The 21,428-nt window shown below is 43.6% G+C and overlaps 1 protein-coding gene across 1 annotated transcript; it reads left to right on the top strand.

The window, feature by feature from the left end:
- The first annotated feature begins 437 nt into the window (after positions 1 to 437).
- LOC136543139 (disease resistance protein Pik-2-like) lies at positions 438 to 4,285 on the top strand. Its single transcript, XM_066535680.1, has 2 exons — positions 438 to 1,264; positions 2,239 to 4,285. Exons 1-2 carry the CDS (start codon positions 438 to 440, stop codon positions 4,283 to 4,285), a joined length of 2,874 nt encoding a protein of 957 aa, XP_066391777.1.
- Positions 4,286 to 21,428: the final 17,143 nt, after the last annotated feature.

Here is a 21,428-nt window from a genome sequence, read left to right as displayed (position 1 = left end):
GCACCTCCCTAAGCTTGCTTGCTCACCATGGAGAAGGAGCCCGATGCTCTCGGTCTGAGTGGCTTCGGCTCGGGGAGGAAGAAGCTGACTTTTATAGGCTCTCGGATAACATCAACCGGGACTAAAGGCCATCCATTTAGTCCCGGTTGGAATTTCAACCGGGACTAAATGGCCCACCAGATTCCCTCGTCCCCACTAGCCGTTACAACCGGGACTAAACCTCCCGTCATCGGTTGTCCCCGTTGTGGCCATTTGACCCGGGACTAAAGCTCTTTTAGTCCCGGGTCCAAAAACGACCGAGCTGGATGGAAGGTCTATTCTCTACAAGTGTATATAATAATGGTCCCATACATTAATCCCAAGAGCGTCGGCATAAATAGAAGTTAAAAACCCGTGTGGCCATTTGCACCATTTCCTTGAACCAAGAGAGAGCTAGCATGGAGAGCGCGGCGCAGTTCCTCGCGGGCAATGTTGGGCAGCTGCTGAGTGAAGAGTACCGGCTGCTCTCCAGCGTCGGCGGCGAGGTCACCGAGCTGCGCGACGACATGGCCACCATGAACGCCCTCCTCCGCATGCAGTCCGAGGCCGACGAGGCCGCCGTGGACTACTTCGTCCGGGAGTGGATGAAGCAGCTGCGCGAGCTCGCCTACGACGCCGAGGACAGCGTCAACCTCTACAAGCTCCGCGTCAAGTGCCGCCATGGCGATAAGACCGCCATGTGGCTGAAGCACCTGGTGAGGACGCTCATCCAGCGCCACCGCCTCGCCGGCGAGATCAGCGCCATCCGCGCCCGAGCCATCACCATCAGCGAGCGCCACGCGCGGTACGGCGTCAACCGCGACGAGCTGCGCCGCTCCGCCTCTTTTGCTCCCGCGGTAGGGGTGCGGACCACGCCTGCGCTCCCCGCCAGCAACGGCCAAGATCACAGCCGCCAGTTCGTGGACATCGGAGACCAGGCTAGAACCCTAGCCGAGCGGCTGAAGGAGGACGAGGACTACTCCTTCAAGGTGTTCTCCGTCGTTGGCTTTGGGGGCGTCGGCAAGACTACTCTGACCGTGGAGGTCTGCCGGCAGCTGCAGGCAGAGTTTCCGTACCAAGCCATGGTGCCTGTCTCTCAAGCGTTCGAGCCAACAAGGGATCTCGAGAAGCTGCTGAACAGCATTCTTCAGCAGGTCGTCAAGCCCCAAACGGACCGTGAGAAAGAGGTCCTGGAAGAGGCGACCGTTAAAATCCACGACTTGGGACTCTATCTCTCCGACAAGAGGTATATACATACTATTTCTATTCTTTATAAATTGCTACTTACATATTTATTTTAAATGGCATACCTTTCTTCTATAAATTGCTAATCAAAGTGTCACGTCGTTGACCGTTCATTGTCCTCCCTGCAAAATATTTTGAAGTAAAAATTTAGCGTGGTTGACCGTGAATAGGATTCCAAATTTGCTACCCATCAATAAAATGTTCAATATTCATGAATGTTTAAATCAAACACGTGAAGATGGTATACATGGATCCGTCTCTGAAGGTATTTTTGTAACAATTTGATTCATAGGGTCTTGTAAGCATTTATAACAAAAAATTGAATAAGCGATGAATGTTGAATGGTAAAAAAAATCTGGAAACAGTGCATTATTCTTGAGCCTCTCTAGAAATGTACAAACTTGGGATGGCAACAAGTCGATTAAGATAGGGGTGAAGCAAAAACCCACACCCACATTTACCGTTGGGGAGTGCCACCCGCAGGTTTGATTGGATTTCCACAAGAATAGATAGAACCATTACATCTGGTGAGGATTATCATAGAGGCTCAAAATTATCTAATTAATAAAAATAAAATAAAAGGAAAAGGTTGTGTGTATAAATTTAGCGAATACACCTTTGGAACCAAATTAATTTCATGATATTTTTATGGAATTTTGCTATATTTTAATCTAGAATTTTGCAATGTATTGCATACAGAGGATTTTGAACCTTGATGTTTGAACGAGCGTTGATGATGTGGATCTCCGTGCCACCGTAGAAAACATATGATTTAGTTCTGTTTTTTATTTTCACATTAGTATGTTAAAAACATTCTTATACTGCTAGCTATAGCTAACTTTTTGAAAAATGTCTGACTGCTCAAATTCTCATGGATCTTTTTTTTTTCATCAAACTGTCCCAAATATATTGAAGTATTTTTTATGCATGTGTACAGCTGAACTAACCACAATATATATAAATGCAACTAAACAGGTACCTCATAGTGATCGATGATGTATGGACCATACATGCATGGGACGCAATTCAATTGAAGTTGCTAGAAGTACCGAACAATTGCGGCGGTAGAATCATCGTGACCACCCGGATAGAGACTGTCGCCGATGCATGCAGTTCTGCTAGTGTTACCGGACACTACATCTATCATATGAAAGCCCTTGAGTTCGAAGATGCCAAGAAACTATTCCTCATCAAAACATTTGGCAAGATGGATGCTGATTACCCTGAAGAGCTCGAGGTTGTAATGAGCAACATTTTAAAAAAATGTGGCGGGATGCCATTGGCCATTGTTAGTGTTGCTAACATTTTGGCAGGGTACAGATCAACGGGAAGCAAAGAAAAGTGGGAAACAGTCTGCAAATTAATTGGATCGTCTCAGATGGAGAGCAACCCTACACTTGAAGGGATGAGGCATATAGTCGCACTGAGCTACAACCACTTGCCGCATGAGCTCAAGCAGTGCATGATGTATCTTAGCATCTTCCCAGAAGATTATGAGATCGACAAGAAACGGCTCCTGAGCAGGTGGATTGCTGAAGGATTGATTCCGGAGAAGCGTGGCTGGACCCTTATGGAGGTTGCGGAATCCTGCTTGAATGAGCTACTGAGGAGGAACATGGTAGTTCCACGTATTGGGCATGATGGGAAGGTGGAGTCATGCCGGGTGCATGACGTGCTTCTTGAGGTAATGGTGTCCAAGTCCCTGGAGTCTAACTTTGTTAGCCTGCTAGGAGGGCAGTATACAGGGATGTCATATGACAGGATCCGTCGCCTCTCCATCCAAGGGGACGATAGAATGCCCAGCGGCAAGCAAGGACCTACCGACTCTGAGCCCAAGAAAAAGAAGATGATGGGACGTCGTAACTCGAGGCATGCTCTCCAGGGCATGGATGTGGTCCATGTTCGATCGTTGAGCATGTTTCAGGTCGGAGCAGGAAATAGTAATAAGCTGCTCGATCACCTAGACAAGTTCACCTTGCTGAGGGTACTCGACCTGGAAGATTGTGAGGGCCTAACAGATGATCATATGAAATATATTTGCAGGTTGTACCTTCTCAAGTTCTTGAGCTTGAAGGGTACAGGCATCAGCCAGGTGCCACCTCAAGTCGACAAGATAGAGCATCTACAGACATTTGATGTACAGGGCACCCAGCTTAAAGTGCTACCAAAGTCTGTGACCAACCTGGAGAAGCTCGAGCGTCTGCTGTTCTCCAGCAAGCATGGGTGGGACGTTATGTGGAGGCTGCCCCAGGGGCTCAGCAAGATGAAGGGGCTACGTGAGCTGAACAATGCAATCCTCGAAAATGACATCGAGGTTGCCAAGGAGATAGGTAAACTAGAGCAACTTCAATATCTCACTCTCTACATCGACTCCTACAACATCGATAACACGGAGGTTCTCGAATGCTTTGCAAAATCCTTGAGTGATATGCACTCCCTCCGGTTTCTCAACATAGGAGACCTGGGTTGGACCAGCATTCTGAAGTTTCTTCATGAGCTCACCACGCCGCCACGGCTTCTCCGGTACCTTCGGATGACCGGTGAAATTGGTGGGCAGCTGCCCCACTGGATAGGGTCACTCACATACCTTATTGAGATTTGTATTTGCTGGGCACTGCTTGCTGGTGACGAGCCATTCGGCGTGCTATGTAAGCTGCCTAACCTGAAGTGCATCTCTTTGGATGGGAAGTACTACACTGGCGAAACACTGATTGCCAGCACTGGACACAACTTTCCGGCACTCGTCGAGCTGTATATGGCCCCTAATCGGTCTGACGACCCATTTCCTAGAGTTTTCAAGATTGAGGCAGGAGCCATGCCAAAGCTTGAGACCCTTAAATTTGACTTCCATATCTATGAGAAGAGCATCGTGGGCATCGAGCATTTGACCAACCTGAGAGAGGTACAGGTCAGAACTGACAAGGGCAACTCTTCAGCAAGCCGTGCTCTGGAGCAGCTGAAGGCCGAGCGTGCGAGCCGCCCAGACTCCAAACAGTTTCAAATTGCAGTGAAATATGACTGATCGGTTTCCACTGTCTTCGGTATGTGAAGCTTTATCGCCAAGTGTTTTTCCAAGGCTGCACAATTCCACGTGTTTCCTTTTCAGTGTATTTTTGAATTTCATCTTCATTCATCTATCACATTGTTGCATAAGGCCTGAGCCGTGCTGCGTTCACGACGAGGCCAAAGGTTTATTAGCTCGCCACGACGTGTGAACGCGTGGGATGGCACGAGTTGAACACGCCATGGCGAGAGGATCGGGCAACAGCCCATGTACCGCATGTTCCGTTTTTATATATACCAAAGAAAATGCTGCAAGCCTTTTGTGTGCGGCACCAAAATCGTTTGCCTGTTTCCACTATATGATGGTATGTGTTCGAACGTGTTTGAGTTGGGAACTCATCAATTTGCTTACATGGAAGAAAGAAAAGGCATGGAGAAAGAGTGTACTCTCTCTTCTTCAAGAGCTAGCTCATAGAAAGTAAGTAGTCTCCATACTTTATGGATGTAAGAAAGGATGTAGTACCCAAGATGCTTTGAGCAATGTGCTATATAATACAAACCATTGGAGGAGTTATCTCGATCTTAGGCTCTTAGCTATCATTTTTATGAGATGGACAAGTTTAGAGCTAGTGCGCTGACTCAACTGTTGGAGATCTTAGTCTGTACACACAGCTTTGAGCGGTCTTAAGACATTGAACCTCATTTAATGCAAATGATGTGGGCCAACGTGCTACACAAAGACTGTGTACAGCTATTTAGGGCAGTCTCAATGGGGAGTTTCATGAGAGTTTTATGGCATTAAATTCAATGCCACATCTGCAAAATTGCTGACTTGGTAAGGCAATTAATAGAGGGAGTTTCATCCCCATGACACTCATATGACACAGTTACCTAGTTCTCAGTCTAGGTAACTGTGTAATGAAACTGTGCACTGAGATTGGCCTTAGCTAGCCATAATCCATTGACTCGCATATAATAATCGATGATTTCTTAACTTTTGCCAGATCATCATGCATCTGCATACAGAGGCGGACCGACCTATAGGGCGAGCTTGGGCGGCCACCCTAGGTCCCCTCCGGCGAGCACCACTAGTACCCCTGTTTTCTGGCCGGTGACGGCGTCCATCGAAGTCGAAGTGCGAGCGCAGGTCCGATGCGGAGATGACAGGAGCCGCCGAGCGGAGAGGTTGAAGAAGGTGCAGCCCTGCTGGGAGCCTGGACCGTCTTGCCGTCTAAGGAATGGCCCATTTTCTGGCCCATTTTGGCCCTTAAGTCTAACTTCTAAGCACCGCACACACTAGAGGCAGAGGGAACGCGCTCTGCGCTCGGGCACGGCGGCGTCGCTCCCTGCCTCCCTCTCTACACCGGCGGCCAGCGAAGCGGCGGCGGGTGGCCCTCCGCGGCTGCGACCGGACGGCCGAGGCGCCGAGCCCCGAAGACGCCAGCAGGCAGTGGCAGCATGTAAGTTCATGGTGCTGTCATGTTTCATGGTGCTCTCTAGGTGCTTGTTGAATTGACTGAGTGAAAAAGGTGTCTAGATTGGAGCCTGAATGGAGTGGTGTCCAGATTCCAGTGAATTCCTAGATTGCATCATACCTGTATAGCGATGTAGCCTGTATGTGATTGCATTTTATTTACAAATAAGTTAAATTATTGTGGCATGAAACTATAGTTGAAATTAGAGTGTATATCAGTATGACAGTACATGCGCAAGAGGATGAGAGGGTAGAAAAAAGAAATATAGGGAGTTTCGAGTAATTTGATATGTATGTTGTCATTTTTAGTCAAAATTTTATAGTCGCCCTACCTCCATTTTTGGGCTGGGTCCGCCACTGTCTGCATATATCTCGATGTGAAACTTTGCGTGGGAACTAGAGTAAAATGAGGGGTGCAGTGCAGACATCATACACAAATACGAATAAACTAACACCAAGTGTTAATATAAAACCAATAGTAACACAAAATGAGGAGGAGACTTTCTTGGCACCGCTTTCAATTTTCTGCACATGCTTTGCAGTCTTGCATCCAGATATATATAAGCAAGTAGTACTTGCTATCGTGCAAGTCTGCACCAAGTCTGCACTATCAATCTATCATGAATATATGATAGAGATTCACTCAACGTAGGGATCGAGTTTTTAAATTGTGTAGGATACACTACCAGAAACCAGAGATTTCGTGAGAGTGCAAAACACGTCACGAAATATGGTTTTACTCTCACGAAAATAATGCGTGAGGGTACACCGCCACGCATCAACTCTCACGATAATGGACACACAGAAATCCCATTTTCATGAGAGTTCACCGCCACGGATTATTTTCATGACGGGAGTCTGTGACGGCCACCCTCGTGAAAATAATGTTGCTGCCAGGTTTGCATCGGTGTTTTCATGACGGTTTATTGTGGTATTTCGTGAGAGTCACAGTCCTGAATTGAATTTCATGAGAGTTTCGTATTTCATGAGAGTCACCATCATGAAATGGATTTCGTGAGAGTTTGGTATTTCGTGAGAGTCACCGTCATGAAATAAATTTCGTGAGTGTTCCAATAACTCACAGGAAATATAGCAAGTCGCGTCCCACACGCAGGCCACGCGGCCACTTTTATCGAGTTCTAGTTGTAGCCCAGACGAAGCGTTAGGCGCCTCGGTGATCTTAATAACACAGTGCCACAATGGGCATCCACGTACCGTGCCCGGGCGTGTTTGGGACTACGATGTTCATGTGCTCGCAGCCCACGCCGTGAAGCGTGTGGAGTGGCACAGCACCGTTCCGGGCGAAGCATTCTCCCTTTCGGCGTGGGTTGCCACGCTGACACGTCGCCACTTTCCGCCGGTTCCCGTGGCAGCATCTCGGTGCTTTCCGCCGCCGCCCGCGTCTACTTTGGCGGTTTGGCCCTGTGCGCTGTGCTCCGGACGGAAGACGCGGACGGCGCACCTCCTGAGTCCTGAATGCGTGAGTCGCCCATGGTTTGCCTTCCCTTCCCTTCCCTTGCCACGGCCCCCGCACCCACAGGGCTTTAAAAGGAAGCGGAGCGGACGTCGAGGCATCACCGGTTACACACATGACTCTTCAACTCGTGTCGAGCCTGCCCGCACGGTGCTCCCGTCTCGCCGTTCCCCACCTCCGAAGGTACCGGATCCTCCATTCCTGCCCAACGCAGCGCATCCGCGCATCGTAACGGTCTCGAATCCGATCCCTTTTCCTTTGCACTGCTCGATCCTTCCGGGTTCGCTTTCCAAACCGATTGTTTAATTCGTCTGATCGTTCGATCCGCGCAGGTCCTGCAAGTTGAGCCCGCGAGTGAGCCTGTCGTCGTCGTCTTTCTCGTCGTCGCCAGAGGACCAGTCTCAGGAGACGGAGGCACCCCACGTGCCCGTCACCAGGGAGCGGAGGCTCAACCCCGACCTGCAGCAGCAGCCACTACTACAGAATGAATGGACTTGTTGTCCCGGGCGGTAACGGCCTTTAGTCCCGGTTACCGCACCGGGACAACGATCCCGGGACTAAAGGTGTCCCAGGTCATCGAGCCGGAACTAAAGAGGGACCTTTAGTTCCGGTTGGTGTTACCAACCGGGACTAAAGGCCCTCCAGCCGAGCAAACGTGGCCGCACCCTTTAGTCCTGGTTGGTAACTCCAACCGGGACTAAAGGTTCCTTTTCTTTTTTTTTCTTTTTTAATTTGTTTTCAGTTCAGTGACACGTATTTGTTTAATATATAATATGTTTTTATGTACGTATTCTACGCTGCTAATATAAATACACGCACGCATATAATTACATCTAATTCTCATCTCGAGCATTATTATATTCGAATAAAGTATGAACCTATATATATTATAGATATATATATGTACATATACAACACTTTCATAATCTTGTTCTCGAAAATAACGATATCAATAAACATTTAATTTACATCATTTATTCCTTAGGATCAAAGTAGAACTCGCCGTTGAGATTTAGCACTTTTTCTAGAAGATATCCTGCTATTGACTCTTGAACTGCTTTCAGATGGTCTTTTTGCATGACCCTTCGTTTCAACCATTCAGTCTTGCATTTGAAATAAAAGGAAAAGTATTAATACATATATATATATTCATTTAAAAATAAATAAAAAATTGATATATACGTACTCTGAGGACATCTTTAGGAGTTCTTCTTATGTGCGCAGTGATAAATTCACAAACGTAGTATCCACACAAGTTATTACCTGGTTCCTGCCGCAAACACCGCTGTACGAGAAGAAGATTATTCTCATCATCTCACACGTAAATTGAAGTACGATATAGTAATTAAACACGTGGGGAAGTGTATATAGTACAACTTACTGGTATTTCAACTACATTAAGTGGTGCCTTGCAATCCTTGCGATGTTGCCGAATAAACTCTTTCCAAACCCTGTGCGCCCAATAATGTACGATCGTTAATAAATTATGGCAAAGTCTATTCAATAATAGTTGTGCGCGAGAGATCGAAATTACCCCTGGATAATGTCTATCATATCTTGGTATAGTGCCTGCTCTTTTCTCAACGAGTCAAAGATTACTAACCGACTTGAGTTTAACTCAATGACAATGAGTATCCAGTGAAACCTGCATTGGTTTATACACACACGTACATACATATAAGTTGTATTGATATTACATAAAATGTGTAGACTACATTATTATTAACACTTACTCAAAGTTGTACGGGAAAAGTATTGTTGTCTTGTCGTGCTGCTTCACGAAGAACATCATGATATTCTCCTGTGCTTCAGATACCCACCGCTCCTTGACAATAATACCGGTTTTGAATACGATATAAGGATCAATGAAGCCAACACTGGTGTCTTGTATTCTTTGGAGCTCTGACATCTGGAATCTGTATATAAATATAAGTTACATGTGAGGATAATTATATACACGTACGCATGGAAGTGAGTTTATTAAATAAAAGTAAGAATCACTTACAAACAAAAGGAGCTAATGATTGATTTGTCCAGAGCGTCCAAGTGGAATAGTTGATGCAATTCTTCGAAACTAATATGTAAGATGCTCATCGCCACGGAAGTAATGATGGTCTCTAAATCTGACAAAGATCCACTGCTCACCCCTGCCACACGCCTGCATGTACCACTTGTTGAGCAAGTACATTTGCATACCCAATTCATTCAGAGCCGTAGGGTTGTACAGACTTTTGCCATATTTATAAGTCTTCCAGGTATCAACTTCCAGGTTCTGGATTGGAGCTTTGCCCGTCAATTGATCCAAGGTTAAACCAGTATCTTTAAAAAAAGCATTAAGGGCTTGAACCGACACTTTTCCAGAGTTGTCTAGTCGATAGACTTCTATGTTGGAACCATATTCATTAGCAACAACAAGATTTTGCATTGGTTGCTTCTGTTGTCCGAGCTGTGGGACATCCTTCCCTGATGCTCTTTTCCTTTTCTTACCTGCATCATGTGACTTCACGAGGGAGCGGTCATAGTCTGATAGTGGCGAAGGCTTACGAAGTTCAATCATCTTTTTCTTGTGAGCATCGACCTTCTGCCTCAGCACCTCTCGTGGTAGGTAAAAGTACAGCTTCTCCTTAAGCTTCGCTTGATTCTTGTTTTTGGTATCTATAAAAAAATCTTTCACTTTTTTGTCTTCTTCAGCTGCTATTTGCTCATCAGTCTTTTCAGGAAGTATTTCTTGAGAAATAACTCTTTTTCTCGGGGTCTTCTTTGCCGCCGGGACCTTAGACGTCTTTGTAGTGCGTCGCTGTGGAGGGGATGGGGGCGGTGTTGGAGACCGGCGTGGAGGCGATGTGGCCGGTGTTGGTGGAGATCGGCGTGGAGGCGTTGGAGATCGTTGTGGAGGCGGTGGGGCCGGTGTAGGAGTTGGAGATCGTTGTGGAGGCGATGGGGCCGGTGTAGGAGTTGGCGATCGCCGTGGGGATGAAGTCGTCTCGCCCCCCGCGACGCTGTGATGAGATGGGGAATGAATGATTAGGCTAGGCTAGGGGGAGACTCTGCTACAAAAACAAGTTGTGTGTCAATTATTTTTGAAGCCAATAGAAAATTAATGGAAAATAATATTTCATTCACTTTCATTCGTACCTAGGGTGAGGTAGGGGAAGCGGTGGCGCCCCAGGAATGATGATGAAGCGTTTGCGCCATTGAATAAATGTCTTCTCTGCTTCTCCTAGTGTCTTCTCCCCATCACCGCCTTCAATGTCAAGAGGAACATTGCTATAACCTTTGAGCACTCTATCGACCGAGATGCTAGCATATCCAGGTTGAATAACTGACCCATGGATTCTTAGTGTCTTCGTTCGGTCTATTGGAGATACAACCCCGACAACCACCATGATTGATGCATTATTACCATCTGGAATGTGCAGCTCACGTGTTGTTAGAGGCTCGGTAATGTCATCAACAGGGAAGCGCAACCCAGCGTCGTCTTGAATAACTGGCAGCTCTGTAGAAGCACAACTGCTTTTCATCTAACCAACGGGGCTAATGGTGACTCCCGGCGTTGATTGCGATTGCATTTGACTCATTGCTAGCTGCACTTGCCTCTTGATCTCCTCCTGCATTCTTGCCTCAAGAGATTTTTCTCGTTCACGTGATTCAAGCAATGCTTGTTGTGACTCATCAACAAATTGCTCCAATGCACGGATTCGTTCTGCCTCCTCATCCTTCTTTCTCTGGCGGCTTCTGTAGGTATCCTTGTATGCTGGGAATGCATGTAGCCACGGAACCGCCCCATAGCCTCTTGTTCGACCACCGTGTTCGAGATTCTCTAGGGCATATGTCAATTCATCCTTCTCTCTGTTGGGCTTGAAAACACCACTATTAGCTTCTTCCCTAGCATGAGCTAGTCTCTGTGTTGCTCTCTCAATTTTTTGGCCGAAAATTAGCTTGCCAGTGTCTGGGTCTAGGCTTCCCCCATGAGCGTAGAACCAATTCTTCGCGCGTTGAGGCCAGTTCTTCTCTATTGTTTCAGGTATGATTCCCTTGGCAGTAATCTCTGCTTCTAGGTTCTGCCACTTGGGAATAGCACTCCTATAACCACCTAATCCCATGCGATGATGGTATTGCTTCTGTCGGGCATTCTGCCGATTCCTCATCACACGTTCCTCACTGTCTTGAGATGTCTTGTATTCTACGAAGGCATCCCAATGGGACTCCAACTTGACAAACGCCTTAGCATTGAAATTCGGCGTAGCATTCTTCAAGATAAACTTTTTATACAATGTCTTCTTCCAACTCTGGAACAATGTTGCCATCTTCTTCATTGTCCAATCCCTCACTAGCTCCTTCAAAGCATCATCTGCTTGTAATGTGAAATGCTGAGTGATATCACTCCAAGCTAGGTTCTTGTCACGATCAGATACAAAACTAACATTAGGAGCGGATATCTTCTACTTCCATTCACGAGCACTAACTGGGATCCTATCCCTTACAATGAACCCACATTGATTGACATATGTCTGAGCATGTGGTCCCAATGGTTTGCCGGTGTCGGTGTCGAATTCTGATATTATGAAACGGCCCTCTAATGGCTTTTTTGGCCCTCGGACTTTCCTACTTTTGTCGGTGGTTGATGTAGATCCAGAGACCGGCTACATGAGTAGAAACACAACGATTAACAACAAACATACGTACGCATGCATCTATAAGAGATGATAGATAATCGAATATACCTCGCCAGTATTTTCTTGCGCGACAATTTGTTGATCTTCAACCACCGGCATATTCAGGATATCCTCATAATCAGCAAAGTACTGACTCGTGTCATCTACATCCACATTGGTGCCGGCGTTGATAATATCCGCCATTATGTCATCACTCAAGTTATCATCCGGAGCAGCCATTTGTATCTTCAAGATAACACATAGATAGAATTACTATGGTACATAACATAAGTACATGTGATAACACATATAGAATTACTAAATCCAATTAAATATAATAACACATAATATTTCATAAGGATAAACAATAATAAGGTATAGGCTTTGGAATCGAATCAAAAACACTTTCGATCCAAAAACATGGAAATAAGTACATGTATATATATACACATATAATGATACAATATATTTTCTCTCTCTCAACACATAGAAATAAGTGCATATGTCTATATCTCTAGATATGCATGTGATACACATAGAATGTCTCTCTAGATACAATTTTCTCTCTCTCTCAACACATGAAAATAAGTACATGTATATAAACATAAAGAAATAATTAAGTACATATGTATACATATAGAATCTCTCTCTAGATATAATATATATAGAGAGATAGAATATATAATTACTAAATCCAATTAAATAAATCTAACATGAAATTAGATAAACTAGTAATAGATAATACATTTTAATCTAACATATATCAAAAACTATAATAAAAACTATCTAAAAAACTATCTAAATAAATACTAATTAAATTTTAATACATTTAATATAATATATCAAAAACTACCTTAGAAATAACTAAAAAACTAACAATAATAAACTACTAATTAAAATTTAATACATTTTAATCTAACATACAGCCGAGACTTTGTAAAAAAATCTAAAAAGCATGGCCGATCGAGAGCATGCAGTAGATCAAGCAGAGTACTCGACGGAGGCCGTACGGTGGGCGCGCGGGAAGCGTCGGCGATGGAGGGTGTGGTCGAGTGCGGCGGCGGAGACGGGATGCGGCGTTGCGGGCCGGGAGAATGGCGCGGCCGGGCGGGGGTAGACGACGGCGGCGCGGCAGAGACGAGCTCGACGACAGCGGATGGCGCGGCCGGGCGGGGCTGAGCGACGGAGGCGAGATCGAAGATGAACAGAACAGACATTCGATATATATAGGCCGAGACTAAAGGACATTTAGTTCCGACTGGTAAGACCAACTGGGACTAAAGGGTTGGACCTTTAGTCCCGGTTGGTCTTACCAGCCGGGACTAAAGGTATTTTTGGGTGGGCACCGAAATTGCCGCCAACCCTTTAGTCCCGGTTCTTGGTCTGGGCTGGGACTGAAGGCCTGAAAATTTTGGCAACCCGCCAGCGTAATTGGAAAGGCCTGGGATTTTGATTTTGTTTAATACTAGGTTAATCAATTAATTCCATAGCAACTTCAATACTTTGCAATATTTATTTTAAAAAATACTATTGATTAACTAATTATTTATTGTAAATAGGAAAATTTTGTAACCTAAAGTTTTTAATTTCTTTTATGAATATAGAATATAAATGTTACTAATACTAAGTATTTTGTTAATGCAAAAATATATTTGTAACTTAAAATTAATAAAACTAATATTATTCGATAGGAAATTTATTATCACATTATTGTAACATCAATGTTTCAATTTTGTCTCGGTTTTTGACCAAAATTGACAGGAAATTTTTGTTGAACCTATAAAAATAAAGAAAATGTAGTATTTTTGTTTTACAACTTTCTCAAATGAAAAATGGCCTATATAAGGATTGTAGATATTGATGAGCTTAACAAACTTGGTATTCACAACTTTTCAATTTGAGACAATCTAGGGTCCCGAAAACTAGTTTGTAGGCGTTGAAATTTAAAAATCACAAATTTGAACCGTCCAAACTTTCTCAAATGGAAAGTTGACCAAAACAACAATTGTAGATCTTTTTGAGTTTAACAAACTTGGTATTCAAAACTTTTCAATTTGAAGTCGTTTAGAGTTCATAATACTAGAGTCAAAGTGTTATTTTTTCATTTGACCAAATTTAACTTGGTCAAACTTGCTCAAATGAGACACTAAATGACCTCAGATGAAAAGACTCTGAATACCAAGTTTGATCATCTCAGCAAGATCTACAATTGTTACATAGCTCATTTTCCCATTTGAGAAATTTTTATCAAACACTAGTCACAACTTCTTGAATCTCATATAGACTTTTTAAAACTATGTCACACACTTGTGAAATTTGAACTACATTTTGTTCAAGCTTTCTCAAATGAAAAAATGGCCTATATAAGGATTGTAGATATTGATGAGCTTAACAAACTTGGTATTCAAAACTTTTCAATTTGAGACAATCTAGGGTCCCGAAAACTAGTTTGTAGGCGTTGAAATTTAAAAATCACAAATTTGAACCGTCCAAACTTTCTCAAATGGAAAGTTGACCAAACCAACAATTGTAGATATTTTTGAGTTTAACAAACTTGGTATTCAAAACTTTTCAATTTGAAGTCATTTAGAGTTCATAATACTAGAGTCAAAGTATTGTTTTTTCATTTGACAAAATTTGACTTTGTCAAACTTGCTCAAATGAGACACTAAATGACCTCAGATGAAAAAACTCTAAATACCAAGTTTGATCATCTCAGCAAGATCTACAATTGTTACATAGATCATTTTCCCATTTGAGAAATTTTTATCAAACACTAGTCACAACTTCTTGAATCTCATATAGACTTTCTAAAACTATGTCACACACTTGTGAAATTTGAACTACATTTTATTCAAGCTTTCTCAAATGAAAAAATGGCCTATATAAGGATTGTAGATATTGATGAGCTTAACAAACTTGGTATTCAAAACTTTTCAATTTGAGACAATCTAGGGTCCCGAAAACTAATTTGTAGGCGTTGAAATTTAAAAATCACAAATTTGAACCGTCCAAACTTTCTCAAATGGAAAGTTGACCAAATCAACAATTGTAGATCTTTTTGAGTTTAACAAACTTGGTCAAACTTGCTCAAATGAGACACTAAATGACCTCAGATGATAAAACAATTGTGAAGTCATAACATATTACATAATATCCGTCTCTAAAACATAATATATTAAACATGCATCGTTGTATCATGCGGACACAACAGTGAATTTCTTCTTGACGTATGACCCTTGGTTATGATCTTGTCGTAACCATGGAGTGTCTTCATCATTTAACATGATGCTTGGATCTTTCTTCACTATGAAGGGTGGAATTCGGACATTTCTTTCGTAATCTTCTGACATGTCTGACTTGTCTTCAATTCACACTATATTTATTTTCCCAGAAAGAACTATGTGGCGCTTTGGCTCATTGATCATTGAGTTGATGTCTTCGTTTTTTCCTCTCTTTGATTTTGTAGACATGTCTTTCACATAGAACACCTGACTCACATCGGCAGCAAGGACGAATGGTTCGTCTTTCTACCCAATATTGTTGAGGTCCACTGTTGTCATTCCATACTCTTTGTCCACTGTTGCCAATAAATACAGTTGCTCATCAATATTGTCATCGCCTTGACATTCTTTTCGCAACCAACCACTGAAACTTTCCATGTGCTGACGCCTAATCCAAGGTTCAGTCTTCCCTGGAAACTTGGATCGTAAGAACTCCTTATGTATCTTGATGTACAGATGCACCAATGATGAGTTCTGAAGAACTGTGTAGTGTGCTTTATTGAAATAATCGTCTTCCATGCCAATATATGTTTTCTTCCCTAAAGTTCCTTTACCACTGAGTCTCCCCTCGTGTCGTGATTCGGGAACGCCAATCGGGGCAAGGTCAGGAATAAAGTCAACACAGAACTCAATGACCTCCTATGTTCCATAGCCTTGGGCGATGCTTCCTTCAGGCTTAGAACGGACTTTCACATATTTCTTCAAGACTCCCATAAACCTCTCGAAGGGGAACATGTTATGTAAGAACACAGGTCCAAGAATACTAATCTCCTTCACCAAATGAACTAGGAGGTGTGTCATGATATTAAAGAAGGATGGAGGGAACACCAACTCAAAGCTGACAAGACATTGAACCACATCATTCTGTAGAGTAGCTAGTTCCACTGGATTGATTGCCTTCTGAGAAATTGCATTGAGGAATGCACATAGCTTCACGGTGGCTAGACGTACATGTGGAGGTAGAATTCCTCTTAAAGCAACTGGAAGCAATTGTGTCATAAGCACGTGGCAGTCGTGGGACTTTAAGTTTAGGAATTTCTTATCTGGCACATTTATTATACCCTTTATATTGGAGGAGAATCCCGATGGGACCTTGATGCTGCTTAGACATTCGAACATGTTGTCCCTCTCTTCTTTGCTAAGCGTGTAGCTAGCAGGACTTAAGTAATGACGTCCGTCATCTGTCTTCTCTGGATGAAGGTTGTCTCGTTCTTTCATGCCCTGCAAGTCCTGACGTGCTTCAAGTGAATCCTTTGGCTTCCCGTACACACCCATGAATCCTAACAGGTTCACACAAAGATTCTTTGTCAGGTGCATCACGTCGATTGCGTTGCGAACCTCTAGGACTTGCCAATAGGGTGGCTCCCAAAAGATGGACTTCTTCTTCCACATGGGTGCGTGCCCCTTAGCATCTTTGGGAACATATTTGCTGCCTTGTCCCTTTCCAAATACTACTTTCACATCCTTGACCATTGCGAGTACATCTTCCCCGGTTCGGTTATGAGGCTTCTTCTGGTGGTCTGGCTTACCTTTAAAATGCTTACCTTTCTTTCTTACTTGGTGATTCAAAGGAAGGAATCGACAATGGCCAAGGTACACGACCTTTCGACATCTTTTCAAATATATACTGTCAAGGTCATCAAAACAATGTGTGCATGCATTATATCCTTTGTTTGTCTGACCTGAAAGATTACTTAAAGCAGGCCAATCATTGATTGTTATGAACAACATTGCTCGTAGGTCAAAGTGTTCTTGTTTGTACTCATCCCAGACACGTACACCTGGTTTGTTCCATAAAACTAGAAGTTCTTCAACTAATGGCTTCAGATAGACATCAATGTCGTTGCCAGGTTGCCTCAGACCTTGGATGAGGATCGGCATCATAATGAACTTCCGCTTCATGCATAACCATGGAGGAAGGTTGTAGATACATAGAGTAACTGGCCAAGTGCTATGACTAGTGCTCTGCTCCCCAAAAGGATTCATAACATCTGTACTTAAGGCGAACCTTAAGTTTCTAGCCTCATTTGCAAACTCTGGAAATTCCCTGTCTATCGCTCTCCACTGGGACCCATCAACTGGGTGTCTCAGCATATTGTCTACCTTATGGTCTTCTTTATGCCACCGCAACAACTTTGCATGGTCTTTATTTCTGAACAAATATTTTAAGCGTGGTATTATAGGAGCATACCACATAACCTTGGCAGGGATTTTCTTTCTAGGACGTTGTTCACCCTCGACGTCACTAGGATCATCGCACCTGATCTTATACCGCGATGCTTTACATACCAGGCATTCATCCAAATTCTCGTATTTATTGCCATGGTAGAGGATGCAGTCATTAGGACATGCATGTATCTTCTGGATTTTTAATCCCAATGGGCAGACAACCTTTTTTGCTTCGTACGTAGTGGTGGGCAATTCATTTGGCTTCGGAAGCATCTTCTTTATGAGGTTCAATAAATTCCCAAATGCCTTGTCGGATATACCATTCTTTGCCTTCTACTGTAGCAATTCCAGTGTTGTACCCAGCTTTTTTGCCCCTCTTCGGCCGTCGGGTATAGCAACTTCCTATGATCCTCAAGCATGCGCTCGAACTTAACTTTCTCTTTTTCACTTTCCAATTCTTGTTGTGCATCATGAATGGCATCGCCAAGAGCATCACCGAGATCATCTTCTACCGCTACCTCTTCTTCATCTCCCCCCCATTGTAGTATCATCAAAGGCACCATACTGAGTAATAATGTCATCAATGTCTAAATCTTCTCCTTCACCTTCTTCCATCATTACCCCGCTTTCTCCATGCTTAGTCCAACATATATAGTTTGACATGAAACCTGACTTAAGCAAATGTGAATGAAGACACATTGAGCTTGAATATTCCTTTAAATTCTTACATAGGGCACATGGACAGCACATGAAACCATCCCGCTTATTTGCCTCGGCCACACCTAAGAAATAGTGCAAGCCCTCAATAAAGTCTTGGAAGCGGCGATCGGCATTGTACATCCAATGGCGTGACATAATCTGTATTACACGATAAATTATGAAAACCTTGAACATAATTAAGTATTTTATTACACAACATAAATGACACACATATGGTTGATTAATTAACTAAGCCTGGCTACAACGTAAGCAATCCCAACTATCACTAAACAAACTAAAACTACAATGCACTTCAGTAACATAATTATTTCGTGATCGTACGCAACTAAAACAGACAAATCATTCTTCTGTTGAATATCAATAAGCTTCTCCTGCTGGCTCACTGACTCATCAGCAGCAGCCGCTACCTCAAGTGCACCCAAATTCTGCACGTATGTAGCATAATCTTCCTCCCAGTACCAACCATCGCATCCATTGCCCTCCCACTGAAATTAAAGTCAAAAAATATTTAGTCAAAAATATTCAAGAAAAGCAGGTCAATTAGCCATAATTATAAAATACGTAAGAAACTCACATCGCGATCCGGGCACTTGTAGAAAACACGACCCTTGTTGGGTCCCTGTCTCTTGACTCGGTACTCCATCACAATATTCTGCTTACACTTGCCGCAGATAATGAGAGGGAGTTCTGGCCTCAGTCGTTTCGCAACCGAACGAGAGGTCGAGGATCCGGTACCAGTTGTCATCTACTTTCTATACTTATTTTTGCAAACTAGTGTAAATTTCATATTTTCTAAAATGATATATTTAAATAAAACTAGTACGGATTTCACATGTTTCAATAAATAACCATCCGTACTAGTTGACCTTGCTTACGTGATCATCTCGGCCAGTATTTCTCCACCGGACGGCACCGTACTTGGCCAAGGAAGAGCTCCGATTCTACGAGAAAGGGAACACGGTCTTCCACGACCGTTGCCGCTCTCCCTCGTAGAATCAAAGCTCCTCCTTGACGTCCGTTACCGCTCGGCAGAGAACATGCTTGCCGAGCTGAACACGGTCCGCAAGTTCAACTAGTACGGATTTTCTACAATTTTCTAACAATTTTCTAAGTTTTTCATTTCATGGAAAATTTAATTGTAAGATCACGTAAGCCACCGAGGACGAGGATGGCGCGTGCTCCAGCGAGGACGAGCGTGGCGTGATTTTGATGAACTAATTTAACTTTTATTTATCCAAACATATATACAAATCATTATGTGATTTTGAGCTAAAAATGATATATAAAATCATAATAAAGTCCAACATATAAAGTTACACATGCATCTACATCGCAAAATGAGATAAGCTACTGATAAAACATAAGAGGATTAAGTTTGTTACCTCCAAAATCGAAGAGCAACACCAATGGAGGGGGAGAGAGCAAGAACAACAGCAAGCTGAAGAACAGATGCAGTGAGTTTGAATGGAATGGCTCGGGCTCGGGGAGGAAGAAATGAGCTAAATTATAGACCGGGATAATTAGTCCCGGTTAGGGGTCCAAACCAGGACTAAAGATTAATCTTTATTCCCGGGGCATCACCCAAACCGGGACTAAAAGCTTTAGTCCCGGTTGGTAATACCAGCCGGAACTAAAGATCCCTGCCCCGCAGACGACCGTTGGGCAGGGACCTTTAGTCCCGGGGGCAAAAAAATGCCGAGGCTAATGCCAAATTAGAACATCATTCTAAAGTCTGTTCTCTAGTAGTGAGCTCCCCAAGCCATGTATGCAACTCGATCTCTCTCCGCTTCCTCCCCTTTTCTGTTACATGCACCTTGCACAGCAGAGCACTGGTGCCATCGAGATAAATATCAGATATAACTAGACCATCCTCCTCCTCCTAATCTCAGCGAGAAGGGTTACATACGTGTTCGTTGTTGTGGTTATGGCAAAACATGGAGTCAACACCATCAATTTTGTGATTAGCAGAGCCGTATTAGAGGTTCCAGCTCAAGTATTTGTTCTGTTTTCTTTTTGCCCCCCATGGTTGCAGATCTCGCGCGGGCTCTCGAGGCGGTGGACCCGAGCCACCCGCAGGGGACCAAGGGGCGCAACTCCCGCGGCCTGAGCGTGCTTCAGCAGCACGCGGCCTTCTTCCCATTTGCCTTCAACTTCAAATGTTGTGATGGACGATTGCAAATATCAGCTAAATCTTTCCTTGCTTTGGCATTATCCTTAGTCTTGTCTGGTATATCGAAGCAAGTATACCATATAGATTCAGCTACATTTCTCTCATTGTGCATCACATCAATGTTGTGTGGCAGCAACAATTTTTGAAAATGTGGAAGTTGCCAAAGGCCAGAAACATGGGTCCAATTGTGCAATGTACCATAATTTTTCTTGTCATCTACGAATTTGCTCATTTGGGCAAAGATTTCCTCCCCTATTAAAAGCCTTGGAGCCTCATCAAGAGCCACAGTGTCCTTACGAAATGCATTATTTTGGAATCTAAATTCATGGTCTATAGGTAAGAAACGTCTATGGCAATCAAACCAGCAAGCCTTGTGACCATGACGAAGTGTAAATGCATTACTATCACTTAAGCACACACTACGGGAGAAGCAAAATTTGCCGAGTGCCGAAAATAGGGCACTCGGCAAAGCCACTCTTTGCCGAGTGTTGCACTCGGCAAAGAATTGCACTCGGCAAAGAGTGGCTTTGCCGAGTGCCGCAGCGTGCCCGTCGCTCGGCAAAGCACGCCACTCGGCAAAGGCACTCTTTGCCGAGCGCAACACTCGGCAAAGAGCGCACTCGGCAAAATGCCCGTCAGTTGCCCGCCTACCCCGCCCACGCCGTTACCATCTTTAAAAAAAATGTTTACCGAGCGCTTAACCTGACACTCGGCAAAGAGGCCCTTTGCCGAGTGCTGCGGCCTGGCACTCGGCAAAGGCCCTCTTTGCCGAGTGTCAGGCATAACACTCGGCAAAGTATTTTTGTTTTTTTTATTTTGATTTCAAATTTTTTAGACCTTATCTATTGTTTACAAGCACATGTTAAAATTTGGGACCTTTTTATAACTTTTTGCTATATTTCTTGAATTAATTTTGTTTACTTGCATTTTTTCCGAAAAAGTAAATTTGAACTGCAGGTGCATGAAATAATGAAATGTAGCCATTCAAAAAATGATAGTCATGTTGTAGAGTGTATTTTGAGGCCGTATGCAGGAACTCACCCAAAATTTTGAACGCCTTGTTCGCCAAACATGACGACCCGCTTGTGGTTGGAGTGTATTTAAATTATAGAAAATGCAAACGAAGTCCGAAATTCACGAAACTTGTCAAGGTGTCGTGTGATTGCATGTGGAGGCTATGATAAAAATTTGAGAAGGTTTCGAGCAAGTTGCGACG

This window comes from Miscanthus floridulus, chromosome 3 (assembly GCF_019320115.1).
Source record: "Miscanthus floridulus cultivar M001 chromosome 3, ASM1932011v1, whole genome shotgun sequence".
NCBI classification, from domain to species: Eukaryota; Viridiplantae; Streptophyta; class Magnoliopsida; order Poales; family Poaceae; genus Miscanthus; species Miscanthus floridulus.
The sequence above is the reverse complement of the archived record's forward strand: the minus strand, read 5'-3'. Positions and strand labels throughout refer to the sequence as shown.

Coding starts and splice junctions, on each gene's coding strand:
- LOC136543139 (XM_066535680.1), top strand. CDS start 438: ATGGAGAGCGCGGCGCAGTTCCTCGCGGGCAATGTTGGGCAGCTGCTG. Junction 1,265..2,238: donor CTCTATCTCTCCGACAAGAG/GTATATACATAC, acceptor GCAACTAAACAG/GTACCTCATAGTGATCGATG.